Source organism: Corvus kubaryi, unplaced genomic scaffold (assembly GCF_017639235.1).
Source record: "Corvus kubaryi isolate FWS band 111438036 unplaced genomic scaffold, C.kubaryi_AGA036_p1.0 37045, whole genome shotgun sequence".
Lineage (NCBI taxonomy): Eukaryota > Metazoa > Chordata > Aves > Passeriformes > Corvidae > Corvus > Corvus kubaryi.
The window spans coordinates 1-19,000 of record NW_024581019.1 but is presented as its reverse complement, the minus strand read 5'-3'; the positions used below and the strand labels follow the sequence as shown (position 1 = coordinate 19,000).

At 62.7% G+C, this 19,000-nt stretch overlaps 2 protein-coding genes across 9 annotated transcripts; both read left to right on the top strand.

Moving 5' to 3' along the window:
• Positions 1–1,465: 1,465 nt before the first annotated feature.
• Positions 1,466–16,665, top strand: DNM2 (dynamin 2). 7 transcript variants are annotated; one of them, XM_042020746.1, is made up of 22 exons: positions 1,467–2,119; positions 2,882–3,031; positions 3,237–3,440; positions 3,681–3,779; positions 3,991–4,151; positions 4,250–4,392; positions 4,716–4,851; positions 5,122–5,189; positions 5,409–5,547; positions 5,904–5,990; positions 6,063–6,133; positions 6,638–6,667; positions 7,658–7,709; positions 8,328–8,339; positions 10,486–10,599; positions 12,356–12,465; positions 12,733–12,844; positions 13,064–13,228; positions 13,695–13,927; positions 14,451–14,700; positions 14,826–15,051; positions 16,628–16,665. In XM_042020746.1, exons 1-22 carry the CDS (start codon positions 1,504–1,506, stop codon positions 16,648–16,650), a joined length of 3,201 nt encoding a protein of 1,066 aa, XP_041876680.1. In that variant the 5' UTR covers positions 1,467–1,503; the 3' UTR covers positions 16,651–16,665. The 7 variants fall into 7 exon arrangements, with proteins under 7 accessions (XP_041876677.1, XP_041876680.1, XP_041876679.1 ...); XM_042020744.1 differs by lacking the exons at positions 6,638–6,667; positions 16,628–16,665 and adding an exon at positions 7,297–7,305 and having other exon boundaries at positions 1,469–2,119; positions 14,826–16,090; XM_042020747.1 differs by lacking the exon at positions 16,628–16,665 and having other exon boundaries at positions 1,472–2,119; positions 14,452–14,700; positions 14,826–14,991.
• Positions 16,666–16,996: 331 nt separating this feature from the next.
• On the top strand, positions 16,997–18,711 carry LOC121661034. Of its 2 annotated transcripts, XM_042020752.1 has the most exons (5): positions 16,998–17,874; positions 17,966–18,043; positions 18,129–18,215; positions 18,327–18,370; positions 18,490–18,711. In XM_042020752.1, the coding sequence occupies exons 1-5, from the start codon at positions 17,472–17,474 to the stop codon at positions 18,529–18,531; spliced, it is 654 nt and encodes a 217-aa protein (XP_041876686.1). In that variant the 5' UTR covers positions 16,998–17,471; the 3' UTR covers positions 18,532–18,711. The 2 variants fall into 2 exon arrangements, with proteins under 2 accessions (XP_041876684.1, XP_041876686.1); XM_042020750.1 differs by having other exon boundaries at positions 16,997–17,874; positions 18,129–18,370.
• Positions 18,712–19,000: the final 289 nt, after the last annotated feature.

Here is a 19,000-nt window from a genome sequence, read left to right as displayed (position 1 = left end):
AAAACACACAGGAAGAGGATCCCGTGGGGCCTTTGGTGCCCAAAATCCCTGTGGAGGGCCCTGGAATTGGTCTAAATCCATGAATTATCCCAACTAGGCTGGAATTTCTCCATGGGGAAGGGCCTGGCCTCACTGATACATCCGTAGGGGGATTGGAATTGGTGGTGAGGGGCCTGGAGCGCCTCAATCCCCGATTAAGTGGGAAAACTCCGAGGGAATGATCTGGGATCGTCAGCGGGATTCACTGTGGCTCCGACATCCCCCAGCTGCTCTTTGGAGCCTTGTCCCAACCCCGCTCTGACAAATCCCTGCGTCCGAGCCCTTCCCGGAGCTGTCTCTGGCCTGGGGGACAATGGAGCCGTTGTCACCCGGGGGTGGGGACAATCCTGGCGGATCCTGACCTCAATGGGGCATTATGAGCCCTCGGGATGGCTGTGCCGAAGGGACAGCCGGGCTTCACCCCGGGCTGGGGCCTGGAGGTGGCCGGGAATCCTCGTCCCGCCTTGGGAGCATCCCCTGCTCCCAGTGGGATGCCTTGGAGATCCCAAAGTGGTGCTAAACCCCAGGATTTAGGATCAATGGGATTTGGGGCCGGTGCGAGCGCTGCCGGAAGGAGAACTGGATCCCACGGGAAGGTGAAGGTGGCAGTGACCCGTCCCGAGGGATTTGGTGTAGCTGCACAGAATCTGGATGTGTCCGGGGGTAAATCCATTGGGATTTACCTTGGAAAGATGGGTTTGGTGGGAGCCGTCACCAGAGGAACAGGAATTCGGGCAGGAACGCGAAGGAGATCGGGCAGGGATCGGGTAGGGACAAGCAGGGATCTGGCAGGGACAAGGTGGGGACGAGCAGGGCCAGGGCCGTGCTCAGGGGTTTCTCCACAGATTTCCCTGGGATTGGGAGGTTCCCTCCGCACTTCTTCACCCCGAGACCTTTGTCCCTGTGCCAGCCACACCTGGATGCAGGTGGGGAGGCGGCAGGATCCGGGGAGGTGACGTCCCACGGCTCCTTCCCACGTCACTGCAGGGCTCGGATCCTGCCGACCCCGGACGCAGGGGCAGCCAGAGCTGGTTGGCACCTGCTCCGTGTGGGACACGCGTCACTGTCCTCCCGTTTCCTGACGGAGCTGGGAATGCCAGCGTGGCTGGGAGCGGGAGATCACCTCGTTTCCCCCGGGATCAGGGCTGGGAGAAGGGAGCAGCAAAGCCAGAGGTGTTGGACCTCACTTGTGGGAGTCACCCTGAGGCTGACATTCCCGTTGGGATGCACATTCCCCCTGGGACGAACACTCCCTGTCCCAGGCTTAGCGGGGCCTCCCCAAGGTTTATTCCACCTTTTCCCACCCTGGGAGCTGCTCGGGGCTGTCCAGGGGCTCTTCCCGCCGGACCTGTCCTCCTGGTTGGGCAGGAAGTGCTTTTCCGGGGCCGTCACCCTCATCCCGGGGCTGCTGGGGACAGGGCTCGGGGTTTTCCCGGAGAGCTCCGGCGCGCTGCCGGGATCAGGATGACGGAGTCGAGATCTCGTTGTGGTCATTGCCGTGATGTCCAGGCCGGGCAGTTCCTGTCAGAGCCGCTCCCTGGGCGATGCCACCTCCGTGCCCAGCGGAGAATCCGCCCAAGGGTTCCGTCAATCCCTGCGGGACTGCCCCAGCCGCTCCCAGGGAGTTACTGCTCCCGTTTCCCAGCAGGCGCTTCCCCGTCCCATTCCCGCTGCCCTGGGCTCAGGAAAAGGGTGGTGACAGCCCCAGCCCAAAATTCCCATCAGAGCAGCGCCTTTTCCAGGCGGAATTCCCCAAAAAAAGCTCCAGGCACCAGTGCCAGAAGGAATTCTGTGGGACCTTTGCCTTGCAAATCCCCGGGTTTCCATGGGATCTGCACTCGCAGGACTGTCCTGTTCTCTCCCCCAGGAAAGCAGGGATTGATCCCATGTGTTCCCAAGCCCTTTCCACTCTTCCCAGTGCCTCCAGTCCCTTCCCAGGACTTTCCAGTGCTGGAGGAATCAATAGCATTAATTCATTTATTGACCCATCTTTTCATCCCTTCCAGGGATTTCCTTCCCCGTGGCTCTGGAATTGTCACTCGTCGGCCTCTCATCCTGCAGCTCATCTTCTCCAAGACGGGTATGGGGTTGAAAAACCGGGAATTCATTCTGGGTGGAATCGTGGGGGTTTGCACACAGCATCCCTCCCACGTGACACATTCGGGTCCATCCCGCTGCCCCCACATTCCCAGATTCCCCTGCTTATCACGGGAGAATGCGGGGGAGAGCTCTGGGAATGCCTGGGAATGCTGGGGAGGCCGGAGGAACGTCAAGGAAAACCGAGGAATGCTGAGCTGGGCACGGGGGTGACTCATATTCCCAACCAGATTTCCTCGTCTTAACATCAGCCATTCTGATATCCGGGGAGAATTCCTTCATCCCCTTCCCCTGAACCAACCTCTTGCCAAAAAATCCCTGCATCCACGTTAATCCCAAAGCCTCTAGAGAACTCCTGGAGCCATTGTGGTTCCCGGGAGCTGAGGGGGGGTTGGGAAGAGCCGGACTTTGAGTGATGGGACGGTCGATAAGGGCTCTGGGATGGTTGATAAGGGCTGTGGGATGAGGGATGAGGTGTCAGGATGATCCCAGCCCTGGAAGGGGCGGGAGGGTGAGGCAGGGCTGAGGTTTCCCCTCTCCCCCCACAGAGGAAAGGAGGAAGGAAGTTGCACCATCTGTCGCCCCAGAGCTGTCGAAATCCCTTCTCCTGGGGCGGGTTGGGATCCAGGGAGCCTTCCCCGTGTCCTCCAGCCCCTCCTCCACATTCCCCTGACATCCATCCGTCCCCATCCTGCCCTGGCACTGCCAAACACTCCCTGCTTCCAACATTCCCCACCCCTTCCAGAATATGCCGAGTTCCTGCACTGCAAATCCAAGAAATTCACGGATTTCGACGAGGTGCGGCAGGAGATCGAGGCGGAGACCGACCGGGTGACAGGCACCAACAAGGGCATCTCCCCCGTGCCCATCAACCTGCGCGTGTACTCCCCACACGGTGAGGGGAAACTCCGGGAAAACCAGAAAAATTTGGGCGCCCTAAAAGCCAACACCGGCTGCTCCTTGTGTGCAACCTGACACAGCTTTGGGGGTTACGGGGCTGTCCCGGAGTGAATCCGTTGGGAATCCAGCTCCGGAGCAGGGGTGTGAGCGCGGATCCGGCAGCGGGGATCCCTCCCCTCACCCCGCCCGTGTCCCCGCAGTGCTGAACCTGACGCTGATCGACCTCCCGGGGATCACCAAGGTGCCGGTGGGGGATCAGCCGCAGGACATCGAGTTCCAGATCCGGGACATGATCCTGCAGTTCATCAGCCGGGAGAGCAGCCTCATCCTGGCTGTCACGCCGGCCAACATGGACCTGGCCAACTCGGACGCGCTCAAGATGGCCAAGGAAGTGGATCCGCAGGGTAAAGGGACGGGGGTCGCTCCAAGATGTGCTGGGGGCTGTCGTGGCTCAGGGGCCTGCAGGATTTGGGGCTGGAGGGGCTTCTCTGCATTCCTCATCCTCCATTTCCTTGTTCTCCTCCTCCTCTTCCTCCCTGTCCCCTCTCCCGGCAGGGCCAGGGGTTCCTCTCCAGTCGCTGGATGCCCATTGTGTCCCACCTTGTTAGGCTGGGGTTAATTGGGATCAACCCTTGGCTCCACAGGCCTGCGGACCATCGGGGTCATCACCAAGCTGGACCTGATGGACGAAGGCACCGACGCCCGGGACGTGCTGGAGAACAAACTGCTGCCCCTGCGGAGAGGTGCGGCCGGGCGTGGGTCACCCCATGTCCCTTGGGTCACCTCCGCGTCCCCCTCCAGTCACTCTGTGTGACCCCTGCCCCGTGCCCTTCCCTGGGTCCCCCCCTGTCCCTGTGTCCCCCTTCCACCCCACGATGTCACCACGTGGCCTTTCTGCGCCGTTCCGGCCACATCCTGATCCCGTGTCCCATCCCATGTCCCTGGCTGTCCCAGGATACATCGGGGTGGTCAACCGGAGCCAGAAGGACATCGATGGCAAGAAGGACATCCGGGCCGCGCTGGCGGCCGAGCGCAAGTTCTTCCTGTCGCACCCGGCCTACCGGCACATGGCCGAGCGCATGGGCACCCCGCACCTCCAGAGGGTCCTCAACCAGGTGGGACAGCCCCTTCCTGCGCCCTTCCTGCCCGCAAAAGCGGAGTTTTCCGCTTTTTTTCCGGGCTGCCGGCTCAGTTTTCCCCAATCCCTCGGCAGCAACTCACCAACCACATCCGGGAGACGCTGCCCTCGCTGCGGAGCAAGCTCCAGAGCCAGCTGCTCTCCCTGGAGAAGGAGGTGGAGGAGTACAAGAACTTCCGCCCCGACGACCCCGCGCGGAAAACCAAAGCCCTGCTGCAGTAGGTTCCTCTCCAGCTGGAAGGGATTTGCCTTTCCCAGCTGGAAATATCCCCAGCACGGAATTCCGCCCTTCCTGTTTGTCTCGGGGAGTCGCTCTCCTTGGAGAGGGGAGGGCCGGGGGAAGCCTCTCTGCTGGGAATGCCCACGGAGCATCCCTGCGCTCCCTGCTTGCCTTGGGAAGTGGCAGCGCTGGCCCTGCCCATCCCTGACCCGCCCACGCCGCAGAAAAAGCCGGATTTTCTGTTCTCCCCCCCGCCCCAGCTGGAGGAATTTGGGGAATTTTCTTCTCTGGGAGCCCCTCATTCCCAATTTTCCTGCCCAGGATGGTGCAGCAGTTTGGGCTGGACTTTGAGAAGCGGATCGAGGGTTCAGGAGACCAGGTAGACACCCTGGAGCTCTCCGGGGGTGCCAGGATCAACCGGATTTTCCACGAGAGGTTCCCTTTTGAGCTTGTGAAGGTGAGGCCAGTGTGGGGCCAGCCCGTTCCTGTGGGTCTGGGTGGGATGGGCCAAGCTCCCACGGAGCCCCAGAGGCCTCCCTCTCTCTGGAGGCTTTTCCAGCCCAAACCATTCCATGATTCCATCAAAACCTCGAGACTGGAGCCTGGTGATGCTCCAGGGATGGTGGGGATGGTCCATCCTAGGATGGGTCTTTCCGGGATGGTCCCTCTGTGGCCGGGAGCTGCTGGACCATGGGACAGTCCTGATTCCCGCTCCCTTTCCCGGCAGATGGAATTTGACGAGAAGGATTTGAGGCGGGAGATCAGCTACGCCATCAAGAACATCCATGGGGTGAGGCAAGTATCGGGCACGGAGCCTTCCCTGGAGACAATTCCCAGATCCAGGGGCTGCTTGGAGCATCCCAGGCGAGGGCTTGCTCTCCTGGAAGAGGGATTTGCTCTCCTGAGGTTGAAGTAGTTTTCCAGGAGCAGGGAATCGCTCTCTGGGATCAGGGAATCCCTCCCTCCCATCCCAGTCCCGCTCTGATCCCGCTTTTCCCGCTCCGTGGGCTCCAGGACAGGGCTGTTCACGCCGGACCTGGCGTTCGAGGCCATTGTGAAGAAGCAGGTGGTGAAGCTGAAGGAGCCGTGCCTGAAATGCGTGGATTTGGTGATCCAGGAGCTCATCAACACCGTGCGCCAGTGCACCAGTAAGGTACTGGTCAGCCCAGTGAGGGACTGGTCAGCCCAGTGACACCAGTGAGGGATCTCTGGCCAGAGCCATTCCAGCCCCTTCCCCACTCCTTCCACCCAAAAATCCCCTGCTGGTAGAATTTGGGATCAAACTGGGCATTCCTGGGCTTTTCCTTGTGTTCCCTGAGGGGTGGGCTGGGATTTTGGGAGTGCCCCACAGCCCGCCCGGCTCCTCTGGGAACAGTGGGAACGGGAATCACTTCCGCAGCTTCCGGGCCAGGAATCTGTGGGGTTTAGTGGGGAATCGAGGGTGGAGCCGCCGCTGCTGCCTCGCTCCATCCGCAGCGGTTCTTCCTGGGCCTTTTCCCTCTTTTTCAGCTCGGTTCCTACCCCAGGTTGCGGGAGGAGACGGAGCGGATCGTCACCACCCACATCCGCGAGCAGGAGGGCAAGACCAAGGACCAGGTGAGCTCCCACCCCGTTCCCGACGCCGCTCCTGCGGGAATTCCCGCCTTCCCTAACCCCCAACTCCCTCAGATCCTGCTACTCATCGACATCGAGCTCTCCTACATCAACACCAACCACGAGGATTTCATCGGATTTGCCAAGTGAGTCCTGTTCCGGGGGGAGAATTCCCACATGCCCGGCCTGCGGGGGTTGCTTTCCTTGCGGGAAACTGGAGTCTCCCACACCCCCATCCACACCAGCGCCTTTGGCACCCGCTTCCCTCAGGTTTGGGATACAGCAGAGGGGCTGGGAAAAGCTCCAGCCGCAGGAATTTGGATGAATCCCGATGGTTTGGGCTGTGGGAACGACCCTGGAGCTGTCACAGAGCGGGAATCGCTGCCTGTGCTCTGTCCCACATTCCCGTGACTTTTCCCGGTGTTTTCCAGCCCCACACCTGGGAACCTCCCAGACTCCCACACCCCCCTTCCGCTCCTTAAATTCCTACACTCCTCCTCCTGTTTTTTTCTCTCTTCCCCCTTTTTTCTCTGTCTCTCCTTTCCGCCTCCGGTCACATTCCTTGCTCTCCTCCTGCTCTCTGCTGTTTTTCCTTGGATCCATCACCTCTCTCTATCTCTCCGGACTCTTCCGATCCTCTCCCGCCCCAGCTGTTTCACTGAGCAGCACGTGGCGACCGGGTGGGTACCGGCGGCAGCTCCCCCTTCCCACGGGATCCTGGGAGCTTCCCCCGGGATCTGGGAGAGCCGGGAGCTTCCCCTCTGCCCCCGGGAGCTGGGGAGGCTTCTGCTGGGGGCTGGGAGCTTGTCCTTGGATTTGGGATCCTGGAGCTTCTCCTCCCACCTCGGCTTTGGAATTGGGAACCATGGAGCTTTTCCTTTGGAGTTGGGAGCTGGGGAGTTTCTCTTCCCAGTTCAGCCTTGGTTTTGGGATCCTGGAGCTTCTCCTCTCAGTTCAGCTTTGGAATTGGGAACCAGGGAGCTTTTCCTTTGGTTCTGGGAGCCAGAGAACTCCTCTGGATTTGGGAGCTGGGTTGCTTCCCCTCCCAGTACAACTGGGAGCCTGGAGCTTCTCCCAGTTCGGATCATCCATGCCCAGGGATCTGGGCAGAGCTGTCGGGATCAGGGCAAGCAGGGAGCCCCCAATCCCCGGATCCTGGCAGGTCGGGGAAGCCATCCCGTGGCTCCCCTTTCCCGGGGGTGGGTGTGTCCCCCCGTGTGCTGCTCCGGGGTGTCCCGATGGAATTTTAACGGATTTCCTGGATTTTGTTCCCGCTCCTGACTAACGGTTCCACCCCCTCGGTGCTCAGGAGAGACAGGTAGCTTTCCCTCTGGTGCAGGTAATGCTCGATCCCAATCCGGGGGGAATTAGGTGTTTCTGGAAGCTCCTGGTTCTCGCTGGTCGGGCTGGGAATTCCCTCGGGAATCTGCAGCCACTGCTCGGCGTTCCCCCTCTGGAATTCTGTCCTGGGAATGCCCATCCCTGAGGAAGGAGATCCCGGTGTCCCCGTCCCCCCTGTCTGCACTCGCTCCTGGGCAAACCTCGGGAAAGGGCTCTGGAATTTCCCCCCTTTGGATCGGCTCATCCCCGCGGTGTTCCGGGCGGGAAGCGTCTGTCTCTCGCCTTCCTCCTCCCGACCTAAAAGTGCCGTTTTTTTCCCCGTTTCGCAGCGCGCAGCAGCGGAACACACAGACCAACAAGAAGAGAGCGATCCCGAACCAGGTACGGCCGGAGGCTCCCAGAATTCCTGCTCCCCGCAGCGGGCAGGGCCGGCCCTCCGGGATGTCCGGTCCAGAGCTCGGACAGTGGGATCCAAGCCCATCCCTAAGCATTTGTAGTTAAGGCCGGGCTTGGACATGGAAAAGCCGGAACTCCAGGGCAGAGCAGGAGCGGAATTCCTGTCTGAAACCAGCGGGATTTGGGATAAACCAGGCGGGAGATGCAGCCCCGGGAGTGGGGGGTGAGGGATTGGGAACCGGGAGGGCACCAGGATGTCCCGGGAGAGCACCGGGATGTCCCCGGAGAACACCAGGATGTCCCGGCAGCCGTGTCCCCCCAGTCCTGCTCCCGAGGGGATTTCGGGATGAGCAGGAGCGGCCGTGCCCCTTCCCCGGCCTCGGGCCCTCGCTCCCTCCGGAAGCCGCTCCGAGGGATTAACGCTGGGAATGATCATTAATAGCATGTAACGGGTTTTCTTCTGCTGTTTTTCTGCTTTTTCCTCCCTTTTTTGTGCTTCCCGCTCTCTCCCTCTCCTGCCGCTTCCTCCCCCTTCCTGTCCTGTCTCCTTTTCCTGCTTTTTTTTTTTTTGTCTTTTTCCCCCTTAATTTTGTGCGCCCAAAGGGGGAGATCCTGGTAAGTACCACGGAGCGGGATGATGCCGGGACAGCACCCGGCGAGGGCGGCCCTGCCAGGAGCAGCATTCCCAATCCCAGAAACGCTGCCCTCCCGCTTCCCGGGATGGAGGACACTGGTGGGAGAAGGGGGACGGGATTCCCAGAGGGAGCAGCCGGGATCTGCCGGGGGAAATCAGCTTTGTCCCCGCTTGGCTCTTCCCACAGCCAGGAAAAAAAGGGGGTTTGGGGTGATCCCAGCCCGTGCCTGGTTTTCCCAGCCTTTGGGAAGCAGGAATCCAAAATCTTTCTGGTTTAGCCCAGAACGGCTGTGGAGGGATGAGATTCCCTTGATTCCTTTGGGAATACATGGAGGGGAGGGCTTGAAGTTCACGACTTCCCCCAGATTCCCTCTTTTTTTGGGATTTGAGGTTGAGCCAACACCAGAATTCCAGCCTGGCTGCTCCAAGCCCTGGCATTCCACCCACGGAGCTCCTCCTGGGACAGGGAGGGCAGTGATTCCCTGCCCGGGATCCAGATGGATCCTGGTCCCACTGCTCCCCGCTCAGGGCCCATTGCCATTCCAGGAACGTGGAAGTGGCTGAGAGGGAATTGTTTCCAAACCCCAGTTTGGGATTTACAGCCTCGGGGTGGCCTCAGCCCTCCTTTCCAGTTTTCCCCATGGGCAAGAAAAGCAGGATAATCCCATGGATCCTGCGTCTGGATGAAGCTGGAATGTTGGAGCCAGTGGCAGGTGAAGCTCCTTGGCCTCGGTCACCACATTCCCATGGGAAAGCGGCCGTGGATTGGCACAGAAATGCCTTTATTCCTCAAAAAATACAGATTTTATGAGGCTGCTGGGCCTGCCTGGGATCCCGCTCCTGCTCCATGAATCCCTGTCGCAGCTCCAGCCTTTTCCCGACTCCTCAGGGTCTTTTTCTGACCCTTCCATTCCCTCTGAGCACCATCCAGACGTTCCTGGAAAACCCCAGGAACCTCCAGAGTTCCGGGCAGGGCCGTTCCCTCGCCAGCTGTGGGACGGGATCGTGACGGGAAGGGGGGAGAGCTGGGAATTCGGGATGGGAGCCCCAAAACCATCCCAGTTTTCACCAGAATCCATCAGTTTTAAAGGAACTTCCTCCCTCCTTCCAAGCCCCTTTTCCTTCTGATCCCTTTTCCCAGTAATCCCCCTGGCCCCCCTCACTTCACTCCCATCCCTTTCCCGATCCCTGATCCTCCCCACTCCTCCCTCTCCCCCTTCCCGCCTCCGTTCCTTTAAAACCCACTTGGATCCGATCCCGAGATCCTTCCCAAACGGGAATTGGGCTCTCGGAGGTGAAATCCCTCCCCCGCCCCCCGCAATTCCCGGGCTCTCCGTCCTTCCTGGCGCCCGGAGCGCTCCGTCCGCGCTCCGCCGCAGCTCCAGCTTCGCTCCTTCCTCGCCCCGGGAATTTGTCGTGGCTCTGGTGCTGGAAAACCGGAGGGACCCGGAATCCCCTCGTCTCCGGAGGGATCCCGGTGTTCCTGTTGGAGCCACGACAAGCTCCGTGTCCGACCCATCTCTGCCCCTTCCCGAGGGTTGTTCCTGCTCCGGCCGCGGTTCCCACTGACCCCGTGAGCCCCTGGCACTAACCTGTGGTGGGATAACCCCAGGGTGGGGCAGCTGGGATACGAGGAAGTGCTGGGGTAGGGATGTGCTGGGGTAAGGAAATGCTGGGATACAGGGAAGCAGCTGGGCTAGGGAAGCGCTGGGATTTGGAATCCGCGGTGGATCCCCACCAGCTCCCTCCTGCCCAGAGTCCTGGAGAATAATTCCCAGTGGGATGTTCCTCAGCACTGGGCGGGCATTCCCCAGGACTCTGGGATCCGTCCGTGGATCCCTGGGGCTGTGGGATCCATCCAAGGGGTGCTGGAGCTTTTCCTCCCTGCCAGCGACGGGAATTTGGGTTTGGATCCGTCAGAGCCACGGGATTGTCTCGCCGGCCCAGGCAGCTTTTCCCACCCAGCTTTGGGAGCGGGGAATGCTCCAGGCGTCCCCTCCACCTGCTCCCAGCTTCCCCATGGGCCGGGGGCTCAGGATGCGCCGGGCTTTGGGATCGCTCTGGGGGCTGCCCCTGGAATCCGTCCGTGACCTCTCCTTCCTTCCCCCCGGCTCCGGCGCGCTCCAGGTGATCCGCAGGGGCTGGCTCACCATCAACAACATCAGCATCATGAAGGGCGGCTCCAAGGAGTACTGGTTCGTGCTCACGGCCGAGTCGCTGTCCTGGTACAAGGACGAGGAGGTACGGACGGAAAAACGGAATGTGGGGAGGGAATCTGCCATTCCCAGGGCTCCAGGGGCAGATCCTTGGGATGGGGGCGTGATTAGCGCTCAGGGTTAATTATCACCAGAGAGGATCCCGAGTTCCCTGTTCCCAAACCTTGGCATCCTCTGAAGTCACATTCCAGCCGGGAATGCACCCTGATTCCCTCACTTCCCGGGGTTTTGGGGTGCTGGAGCCAGCAGCTCCCCCCTTTTCCCTGCTGGGAGTCTGGGAAGGAGTGGCTGCTGCTCGTTCATTCCTTGCTGGTCCAGCTGGGAATGGCTCCATCCCGTTCTGGCTGTTCCGGGGTGCCCCAGATCCCCCTCGTTCCCAGAGTGGTTCCTCAGGGCTTCCCCCAGGAAAGGGCCCAGGCAGCTCCAGCTCCTCCGTGGAAGTTTCGGGTTTTCCAGCGTTCCCGCCCCCCGATCCCGCTGATCCCGCGCCTCCGCTGACGTCACCCGAGGCTGTGGGGGGGCCCTTCCCGGGATTTCAGGGGGGGAAGGGCTCAGGAGGGGCCAGAGCCCAGCACAGGCTCAGGAAAAGGAGACACGGACACAGCGTTTATTCCCCGGGAACGGCCGGGCGCGGTGCGCGGGATCCCGGCCCAGTTTTCCTTTGTTCCTCCAGGCAAAGCCGAATCTCTTGGGCACTCCCCGAGCCCCCTAAACCCCCCCCCAAATCACTGATCCCCCCGCACATTCCCGCCCGGAGCCATCCCGGTTTCCTGCGGGGCCTCTCCAGGGGGGCCCCTTGGAATGGGAAGTGGCCGTGGGATGAATGAGGCTCTGTCCTCGCTCCCAGACCCCCCCAGTCCCTAAAGAACCGGAGTGGCCCCAGCACTGCAGGCACACCGAGGGAGGGGGGCACAGCCCCTCCGACCCCTCCCCTGGAAAAAGCCGCGCAAAGCCCTTGGGATCGGCCGGGAAAGGGGCGATTCCCGCTCACCTGCGGGGTCCGCCCGCGGCGCCGCCCGCGCCGGCGTAACCAATGTGCAGACTACTGTACATCCCTTCCCAGCTGAACAGGTAGTCTGAACACTGGGAGCGCCGGCCCGGAATTCCCGTGTCCCTTGGGATCATCCTGCGGCGTCCTCCGGCCCGTCCCCCTCCCCGGCCGCTTCCTCGGGGCGCTCTGGGGGCGTTTTTCGGGGGGATCTCAGTCCCGGGGCAGCGGCTTTGTCTCCTCCTGACGTGGCAGAGCCGCCGGCACCGAATCCCGCCTGGAAAAGTGCTGTGGGTTTTTCAGGAAATCGTGTGGGGAGGGGGGGGGGGGGGGGCCGGCTCCGGGTTCGTGGCCTCTCCACAAAGGCCAACGTCACTTTTTGGGACCATCTGGAGACAAAGTGGAGCTGGAGCTGCTCTAAACAATTCCAGATGTTCCCGTTCCGGCGGCCCCTCGCTGGAAGCAGCTCCGAGGCTCCAGCCACATTCCTGGGGATCCATGCTGGGAGCAGGGTGGGCTCCGGGGGGGATCCAGCTCCATCCCGGAGCTGCCCACGGAGCCGGAGGGACCAAATCCCAAATCATCCCTGGGAAAGGCAGAGTGGCACCACCAGGGATCCATGCGGATTCAGGAGCAATTCCCCCATCCCAGGCTCCACAGGATGGGCTGGGAATCTCCTGGGGAACCTCTTCCAGTGGGAGTTTGGGATCTGCATTCCCGAAGCCAGGGGTTCATTCCCCCTCCTTGGCCTTAAGGAAGCTCATCCCTTCTTCCCTCTGGTCCCCTTTTCCAGGAGAAGGAGAAGAAGTACATGTTGCCTTTGGATAATCTGAAAATCAGGGATGTGGAGAAGGGATTCATGTCCAACAAACACGTCTTCGCCATCTTCAACACGGAGCAGAGGTAGGGAATCCTCCCAGAATCCCGGGATCGCTCTGGAGCCGCTCCCTGCTGACGGGCTCCTGGTTTTCATGGATTTTCCCTTCCCTCGGACATCGCTCCTCCAGACCCCGGCACCGCTCCCAGCTCCTCCTGGAGGAGGCTGGGACCCCACAGAGGGGGAACTCTCCAGGGGAAGCGGCGGCTTATCCGATACTATCACTGGGATTCCGCTGGGATTTGGGACCCTGTCCGTGATCCCAACCCCCGGCTCCGCTCCTTGCCCCGCAGGAACGTGTACAAGGACCTGCGGCAGATCGAGCTGGCCTGTGACTCCCAGGAAGACGTGGACAGCTGGAAAGCCTCCTTCCTCCGGGCGGGAGTTTATCCCGAGAAAGACCAAGTAAATTCCCACCGCATTTCCCGATCCCTCCAGGGCTGGGCCTGGGATGCTCCTGGGGGGAGTGTCCAGGTCTTGGGATCCCCTGGGAAATGCCAGGGAGAGGATGGAATTCCCAAGGGTGCCGCTGGATGGATCCGAGTCATTCCTGAGGCCGGGAACGGGGGGGATTCTCCCCGAGTCGCTCCGATCCCGCTGGTAACTCACTCCCTGCTTTTCCAGACGGAGAGCGAGGACGGGGCTCAGGAAAACACCTTTTCCATGGATCCGCAGCTGGAGCGGCAGGTGGAGACCATCCGGAACCTCGTGGATTCCTACGTCGCGATCATCAACAAATCCATCCGGGACCTCATGCCAAAGACCATCATGCACCTCATGATCAACAATGTGAGCGGGGAAGGGCTGGGAGCAGGGAGAAGGGGCTGGAGGATGGCAAAAGGATCTGGAGAACTGTGGGAGCAGCTGAGGGAGCTGCAGGGGCTCAGCCTGGAAAAACGAGGCTCCAGGGGTTCCCAGCGATTCCCTGGAAGGAGATGGAGCCAGGCAGGGGTTGATCCCTTCTCCCGAGGGACGGGACGAGAGGAAGCGGCCTCGAGGGGAGCCGGGGTGGGGTTCAGGTTGGATTTGGGGAACTCTTCCACGGGAAGTTTTCCATCCCTTGGCCTTGCCTCAGACCTGTGGATGTGGCACGTGGGGACAGGGATCAGGGCGGCTCCAGGCTCGGACTCCGCGCGCTCCCCGGCTTTCCCACCCCAAACAATTCCGTACGCTTCGCTTTGCGCACGGATCCGCTCCCGTTCCCGGCCTCTCCCCCAAACCAAAGCGCTGCCCAGCCCTTCCCTTCTCTTCCCAGACCAAGGATTTCATCCTCTCGGAGCTCCTGGCGTTCCTGTACTCCTCATCCGACCAGAACAGCCTGATGGAGGAGTCGGCGGAGCAGGCGCAGCGCCGGGACGAGATGCTGCGCATGTACCACGCGCTCAAGGAGGCGCTGGGCATCATCGGCGACATCAGCACCAGCACCGTGTCCACGCCCGTGCCCCCGCCCGTGGACGACACCTGGCTGCAGCCCGGCGCCGGACACAGGTGGGAACGCCGGGATTCGGGGGGTTCAGGGTGTTTCTTGCCGGATTTGGGGGGGTTCGGGGTGTTCCTGGAGTGTTTCCAGAGGGGTTTGCGGTGTTTCCAAGGGGTCCTCAGGGGATTGAGGGTGTTCCTGGGAGGGTGAGGGTCTTTCCAGAGGGATTTTGGGTGTTTCCAGAGGGGTTTTGGGTGTTTCCAGAGGGATTGAGGGTGTTTCCAGAGGGGTTTTGGGTGTTTCCAGAGAGTGTTTTCAGCAGGACTGGGGTATTCCCAGGGGTCTGGGATGTTTCCAGAGGTGGTATTTGAGGTGTTCCTGTGGGATTTCCCTTCTTCCCAGAATGATATATCCTGTTCCCGTGGGTGTTGGGGTGTCCCCATGGATGTCAGGGTGTTCCCAGGGACGATTTCCCTTGTTCCCAGTGGGATTTCCATCGCTCCCCCGGCTCCCGGGGATTCCCCGTGGGGGTTCGGGGATCCCGGGCCGTGTCCATTCCCTCCCGGATGACCAATCCCATTCCATGTCCAGCCCCCCCCCCGCAGCGCCGGCCACCCTCGGCTCTGCTCCCTCCGGGCCGCCCCCCCTCGCTCCGGGCCCCGGCTCCGGGGCCGCCGCCGCTGCTGCCGCTGCCCGGGGGGGGCCCGCCCGCCTTCACCGCGCCCCCGATCCCGTCCCGCCTCGGCCCCTTCGCCGCCGCCAGCGACCCCTTCACGGCCCCGCCCCAGATCCCCGCCCGGCCCGCGCGGATCCCGCCCGGGATCCCACCGGGAGTGCCCAGGTGAGACAATCCCGGGAGGAGCGAGCGCGGGGGGCTGGGATTGAGGGGTGGGGGCTGCTCCGGGGGGGTCCCACCGAGGATCCCACCGGAACCTGCCGGGCTCTCAGCCCCCCGCTGCCCCGCAGGAGACCCCCGGCAGCCCCGAGCCGCCCGACCATCATCCGCCCGGCCGAGCCGTCCCTGCTGGATTAACCCCGGAGCTGCCGGGGATCCGCGGGATCCGCCCCCCCGCCGCCGCCGCCGCCGCCGCCCTCGGAACGGGGGAGAACGGGGGAAAAACAACCCTGAGCCCCTCGCAGCCCTCCCGGAACCCCCCGGCCGATCCCAGGGCCGATCCCGGGGCTGATCCCGGCCGGTGGCAGCTCCATGGCTGGTCCCAGCAGCTGATCCTGGCAGCTCCGAGGTTGCTCCCGGAGCCCCCCCAGCCCGTCCGGGGCGCAGGCCGGGACAGTGACGGATTTTTGGGGTGGGGGGGGAATATTGCACTTTGTCAGAATTCCCGGCGCTCCCGCCGGGATGGCCCGAGGGGGTGATGGTCCGATCCCCACTCTGCCTTCCTCCTCCTCCTCTTCCTCCTCTTCTTCCTCCTCTTCCCCTCCCACAAGTTTTGTATGAATATATTCCCCAGAACGCCGCGGGATTTGGGGATTCTCCCCCAGACCCGCCCACGGCTCCTCCCCTGCCGCAGCCCAGGTTTGGGGGTTTTTTTTTAGAGCTTCGGGGTTTTTAGAGGTGGGGAAAATACTGGAATTCCCAGAGGGATTCACTAATGAACCCAATTCCCGGTCGGTCCGCGAACCTCAGGAATTTCCTCTCGGGAATAACCCCGCGGAGGAGGAGGAGGAGGAAGCCGCGACCCCCCAGGCTCCGTTATCCCGGGAAGCCGCAGCGTCCCGGGGCAGGGGGAGGGGGGATCCGTATCCATGGGGAATTCCCGGAGCGAGGAGGGGGGGGTTTGCTCTGGAAGCATCTCCCCCTTCTCTCCCCCCGTGTTCCCAATCCCACTCCGCCGGCTCCGGCTGGGAGCCGAGGTTGTAAATATTTTTACAGACTTGTATTAATTGTATAAAAAAAAAAAAGGAAAAAAAAACAAAACAAAAAACCCAAAAAAAACCAAAACCAGGAAAAAAAAAAAAGAAAAAAACAAAAAAAACAAAAACAAAACTTCCCGGCCCAGCAATAATATGGATTTTTCCAACCCCCCCCCGGCCCCGGTGCCTTAACGACCCCCCGGCTCGGGGGGGCCAATTAATCCATTAACGAGCCGGGGGCGGTTTTGGGGGGGCGGCTCCGGCCCCCCCCCGGGGGTCCCCCCGAAGTGCCTCCGCTCCGCGTCCCATTAATGAACTAAAAACCGGCAAAAAAATCCAAATAAAGGGAAAAAAAAAAACAAAACCGAGTGAGATGTGTGGTATTTGGGGGTGGGGGGGGGTTTCCCCTCCCTTTTCCCCCTTGGGGGGGGATGGGGGATTTGGGGGCTCCCGGGGGGGTCTCAGGGCGCAGCTCCCCGCGTTCCCACCGGGACCCGCCCTTGTCCCGCTCCCGCTCCCCAGAATTTCATGGATAACGGTTAAAACAGCCCGAAGTTCAATTTATTTGCGTCGGTCCGCCCGGGAAGGGGGGGCTGCGGGCTCTGCCCCGCCCGTCCCGGCGGGATTCACCCCTCCGGCCTGGAACGCCGCGATGCGGACCCGAGCTCCCGCGGGGATTCACCCCCAATCCCGGGGGTCTCCCCTTCCGACCCCGCTCCGGGGTCCACGTGCAAAATCCGGGATTTCGGGACAGTTTGGGGTCAAAATTCCTTCGGGATCAGCCGCGGCCACGGGCGCCGCCATCGCCGCGCGACGCCGCTCAGGGAGGCCCCGCCCAGGGCTGCCGGCGGCGCCGCCTGAGGCGGGAGGTGACCCCGGGACCCCGCCTGATCCGAGATCCCGGCGGCGATCCCGGTAACTGATCCCAGCGGCGATCCCGGTAACTGATTGCGGCGGCTGGTCCCGGTAACTGATCCCGGTGACTCGTCCCAGTCGCTGATCCGGGAGTTTTTCAGGCGGCACCGGGGCCGCCCGCGGCGCGGGGTCCTCTCTTCCCCCGGCCTCCCCCTGGGTCCTCTGCGCTCATTGGCTGTTCCCTCCCCTGTGTCCTGACTTCTGATTGGCCAGCGCGAAATTGTCCCCGCCCCCTCCGTAGCCCCGGTGGTCGCGGGCGCCGCCTGGCGGAGCAAGAGTCCCACAATGCACCGCGCGGGGCCCGGGGCAGCCGAGGGGAATTTGGGGGCAGATTTTCAGGTCCAGGGCGAAAAATGGGAACAGATTTGAAGGTCTGGGGGCAGACTTGGGGAAGTGCAGGTCTGATTTGGGGGTGTGGGGCAGATTTGAGGGATTTTAGGGCAGATTTGGGGGGTCTTGAGGTAGATTTTGGGACCCAGGAGCAGATTTTGGGGTCTCTGGGGCAGATGTGGGGGTCCAGGGTCCCTCCTTCCATCCCTTTCATGTCAAGATCGCGACAACTCGAGGCGCCAGCCCCGGAAATCTGTTCCCAGCCTGGAGGATCCGCATTTCCCCCCCCCCGAGCTCGGAGCTTTGGGTACAAAAAGCCCATTTTTGCGCAATGGGTGAAAAATTCATTTCCTGGGGCCGAGAGCAGCCGCTTCCTTCCTGCGCCCTGAATCCCCGGCCCGGCGCCGCCCGGCTCTTCCCGGCGCATTCCGGCACATTCCGGCTCATCCCTCGTTCCCGGGGAGCTCCCACAGGAGGAGGAGGAGGAGGAGGAGGATGAGGTTGGAGTTTCTGCTCCTCGTGGCCGCGGCGTTTCCCTCGTGCCTGAGTCAGATGAGCCACGGTTCCCGCCAGGATTCCCGCCAGGATTCCCGCCACAATTCCCGCCGTTCCATGGCCACGCCAAGGCTGCTCCCGGCGCCGTTGGTGCTCCGGATGCCCCCGGGCCTGGGTCCCCCCCGGATCCGCTGCCTGGCCCCGCGACGCTTCTCCGGCAGCACCTTTGAGCTTTTCCAGGGAATCTCGGCGCTCCCGGTGCAGAGCGTTCCGGCCGCTCCCGACCACCACTGGGCCGAGTTCTCCCTGCCCGGAGCCGCCCGGTGCTTCTGGTGCCGGTACCGGAGCCACAACGGCAGCGTCTGGCTGGAGTCAGAGCTGAGCCCCGGGATTGGGAGCTCCGGTGGGTGGGGGGGGGGGGCTCATCCCGGGGGGAATCCCCTTCCCGCACCCGGGGGGTGCCGCGGAGCCAAATCTGGTGTTTTTCTCCCCAGATTTGGGCGATGCCGAGTGTCACCCCAGCGACGCCGCGGCCACGGGACTCCCCCCCACCGCCGGCGCCTTGCGGGAAGGTACCGGCACCACCTCGGGGCTGATCCCTGCCGCGGATCCCGGTCCGGACCCCGGTGATCCCCCCCCACCCTCTCTCCCTTCCAGTTCCTTCCTGGCTCCTCCCGGTCTCGGTCGGTGCCGCCGTCCTGGGGCTGCTGCTGCTGCTGGCGGCCGTGGCCGTGGCCTGGCAAGGTGGGCAGGGGGCTCAGAACCGGGAATTCCGGGGAGGCAGCACCCAGGGACCCCCACCCCGCCCTGCAGGGCTGTCCTGGCCCCCGGTGCCACCGGTTCTGCTCCTCACAGGTGTCCGGCGGCGGCGTGGGCAGAGCCACACGGTCCCGGCCCCGGTAAGGCCAGACCCCCATGCCGGTGCTGTGACCCCGTGACCCCCAAAGCTACCCCCAGGCCCCTCAATCCCACCCGTGTCCCCCCAAAATCCACGCCCGTGTCGCTCCTGTCTCGGCAGAGCTTCCCCATGGCCCCCGCGCCGGCGCCGCCGGCCCAGTGAGGGGGTCCCGAGGATCCCGGTTGTGCCTCTGCTCCTTTGGGTCCCGGTCCCGGTCCTTTGAGCGCGTCCCGGTGTCCCCACGGGTCGGGGCTGCGCCGCTGCTGCCTCAGCTCCGCCGTGGCCCCGGTGCTGCCAGGCGCCCACCGGACTCTCCGGTGCCAATAAAAGCGTTCGTCTCCAGCGCCGCCGCCGCCGCATTCCCGCGATCCCGGTGCCGGTGCCAGTCCTGGTGTCGGTGGCGGTTCCCAGTGCCGTGTCCCATTCCCAGTGCCCATTCCCGGTGCCCCGTTCCCATTCCCAGTGCCCATTCCCGGTGCCCCGTTCCCATTCCCAGTGCCCCGTTCCCATTCCCGGTTTCCCATTCCCAGTGCCGATTCCCGGTTTCCCATTCCCGGTGCCCCGTTCCCATTCCCAGTGCCCCATTCCCATTCCCGGTTTCCCATTCCCAATGCCCCGTTCCCATTCCCGG

Excerpts from the sequence above, each read along its gene's own strand:
- DNM2 (XM_042020743.1), top strand. The coding sequence starts at position 1,504 with ATGACGGAGTCGAGATCTCGTTGTGGTCATTGCCGTGATGTCCAGGCC. Across the intron at positions 13,928-14,450 it reads CAGCCCGGCGCCGGACACAG|CCCCCCCCCCGCAGCGCCGG; the intron begins GTGGGAACGCCG and ends TTCCATGTCCAG. Across the intron at positions 14,701-14,825 it reads ATCCCACCGGGAGTGCCCAG|GAGACCCCCGGCAGCCCCGA; the intron begins GTGAGACAATCC and ends GCTGCCCCGCAG.
- LOC121661034 (XM_042020750.1), top strand. The coding sequence starts at position 17,472 with ATGAGGTTGGAGTTTCTGCTCCTCGTGGCCGCGGCGTTTCCCTCGTGC. Across the intron at positions 18,044-18,128 it reads CGCCGGCGCCTTGCGGGAAG|TTCCTTCCTGGCTCCTCCCG; the intron begins GTACCGGCACCA and ends TCTCCCTTCCAG. Across the intron at positions 18,371-18,489 it reads GCCACACGGTCCCGGCCCCG|AGCTTCCCCATGGCCCCCGC; the intron begins GTAAGGCCAGAC and ends CTGTCTCGGCAG.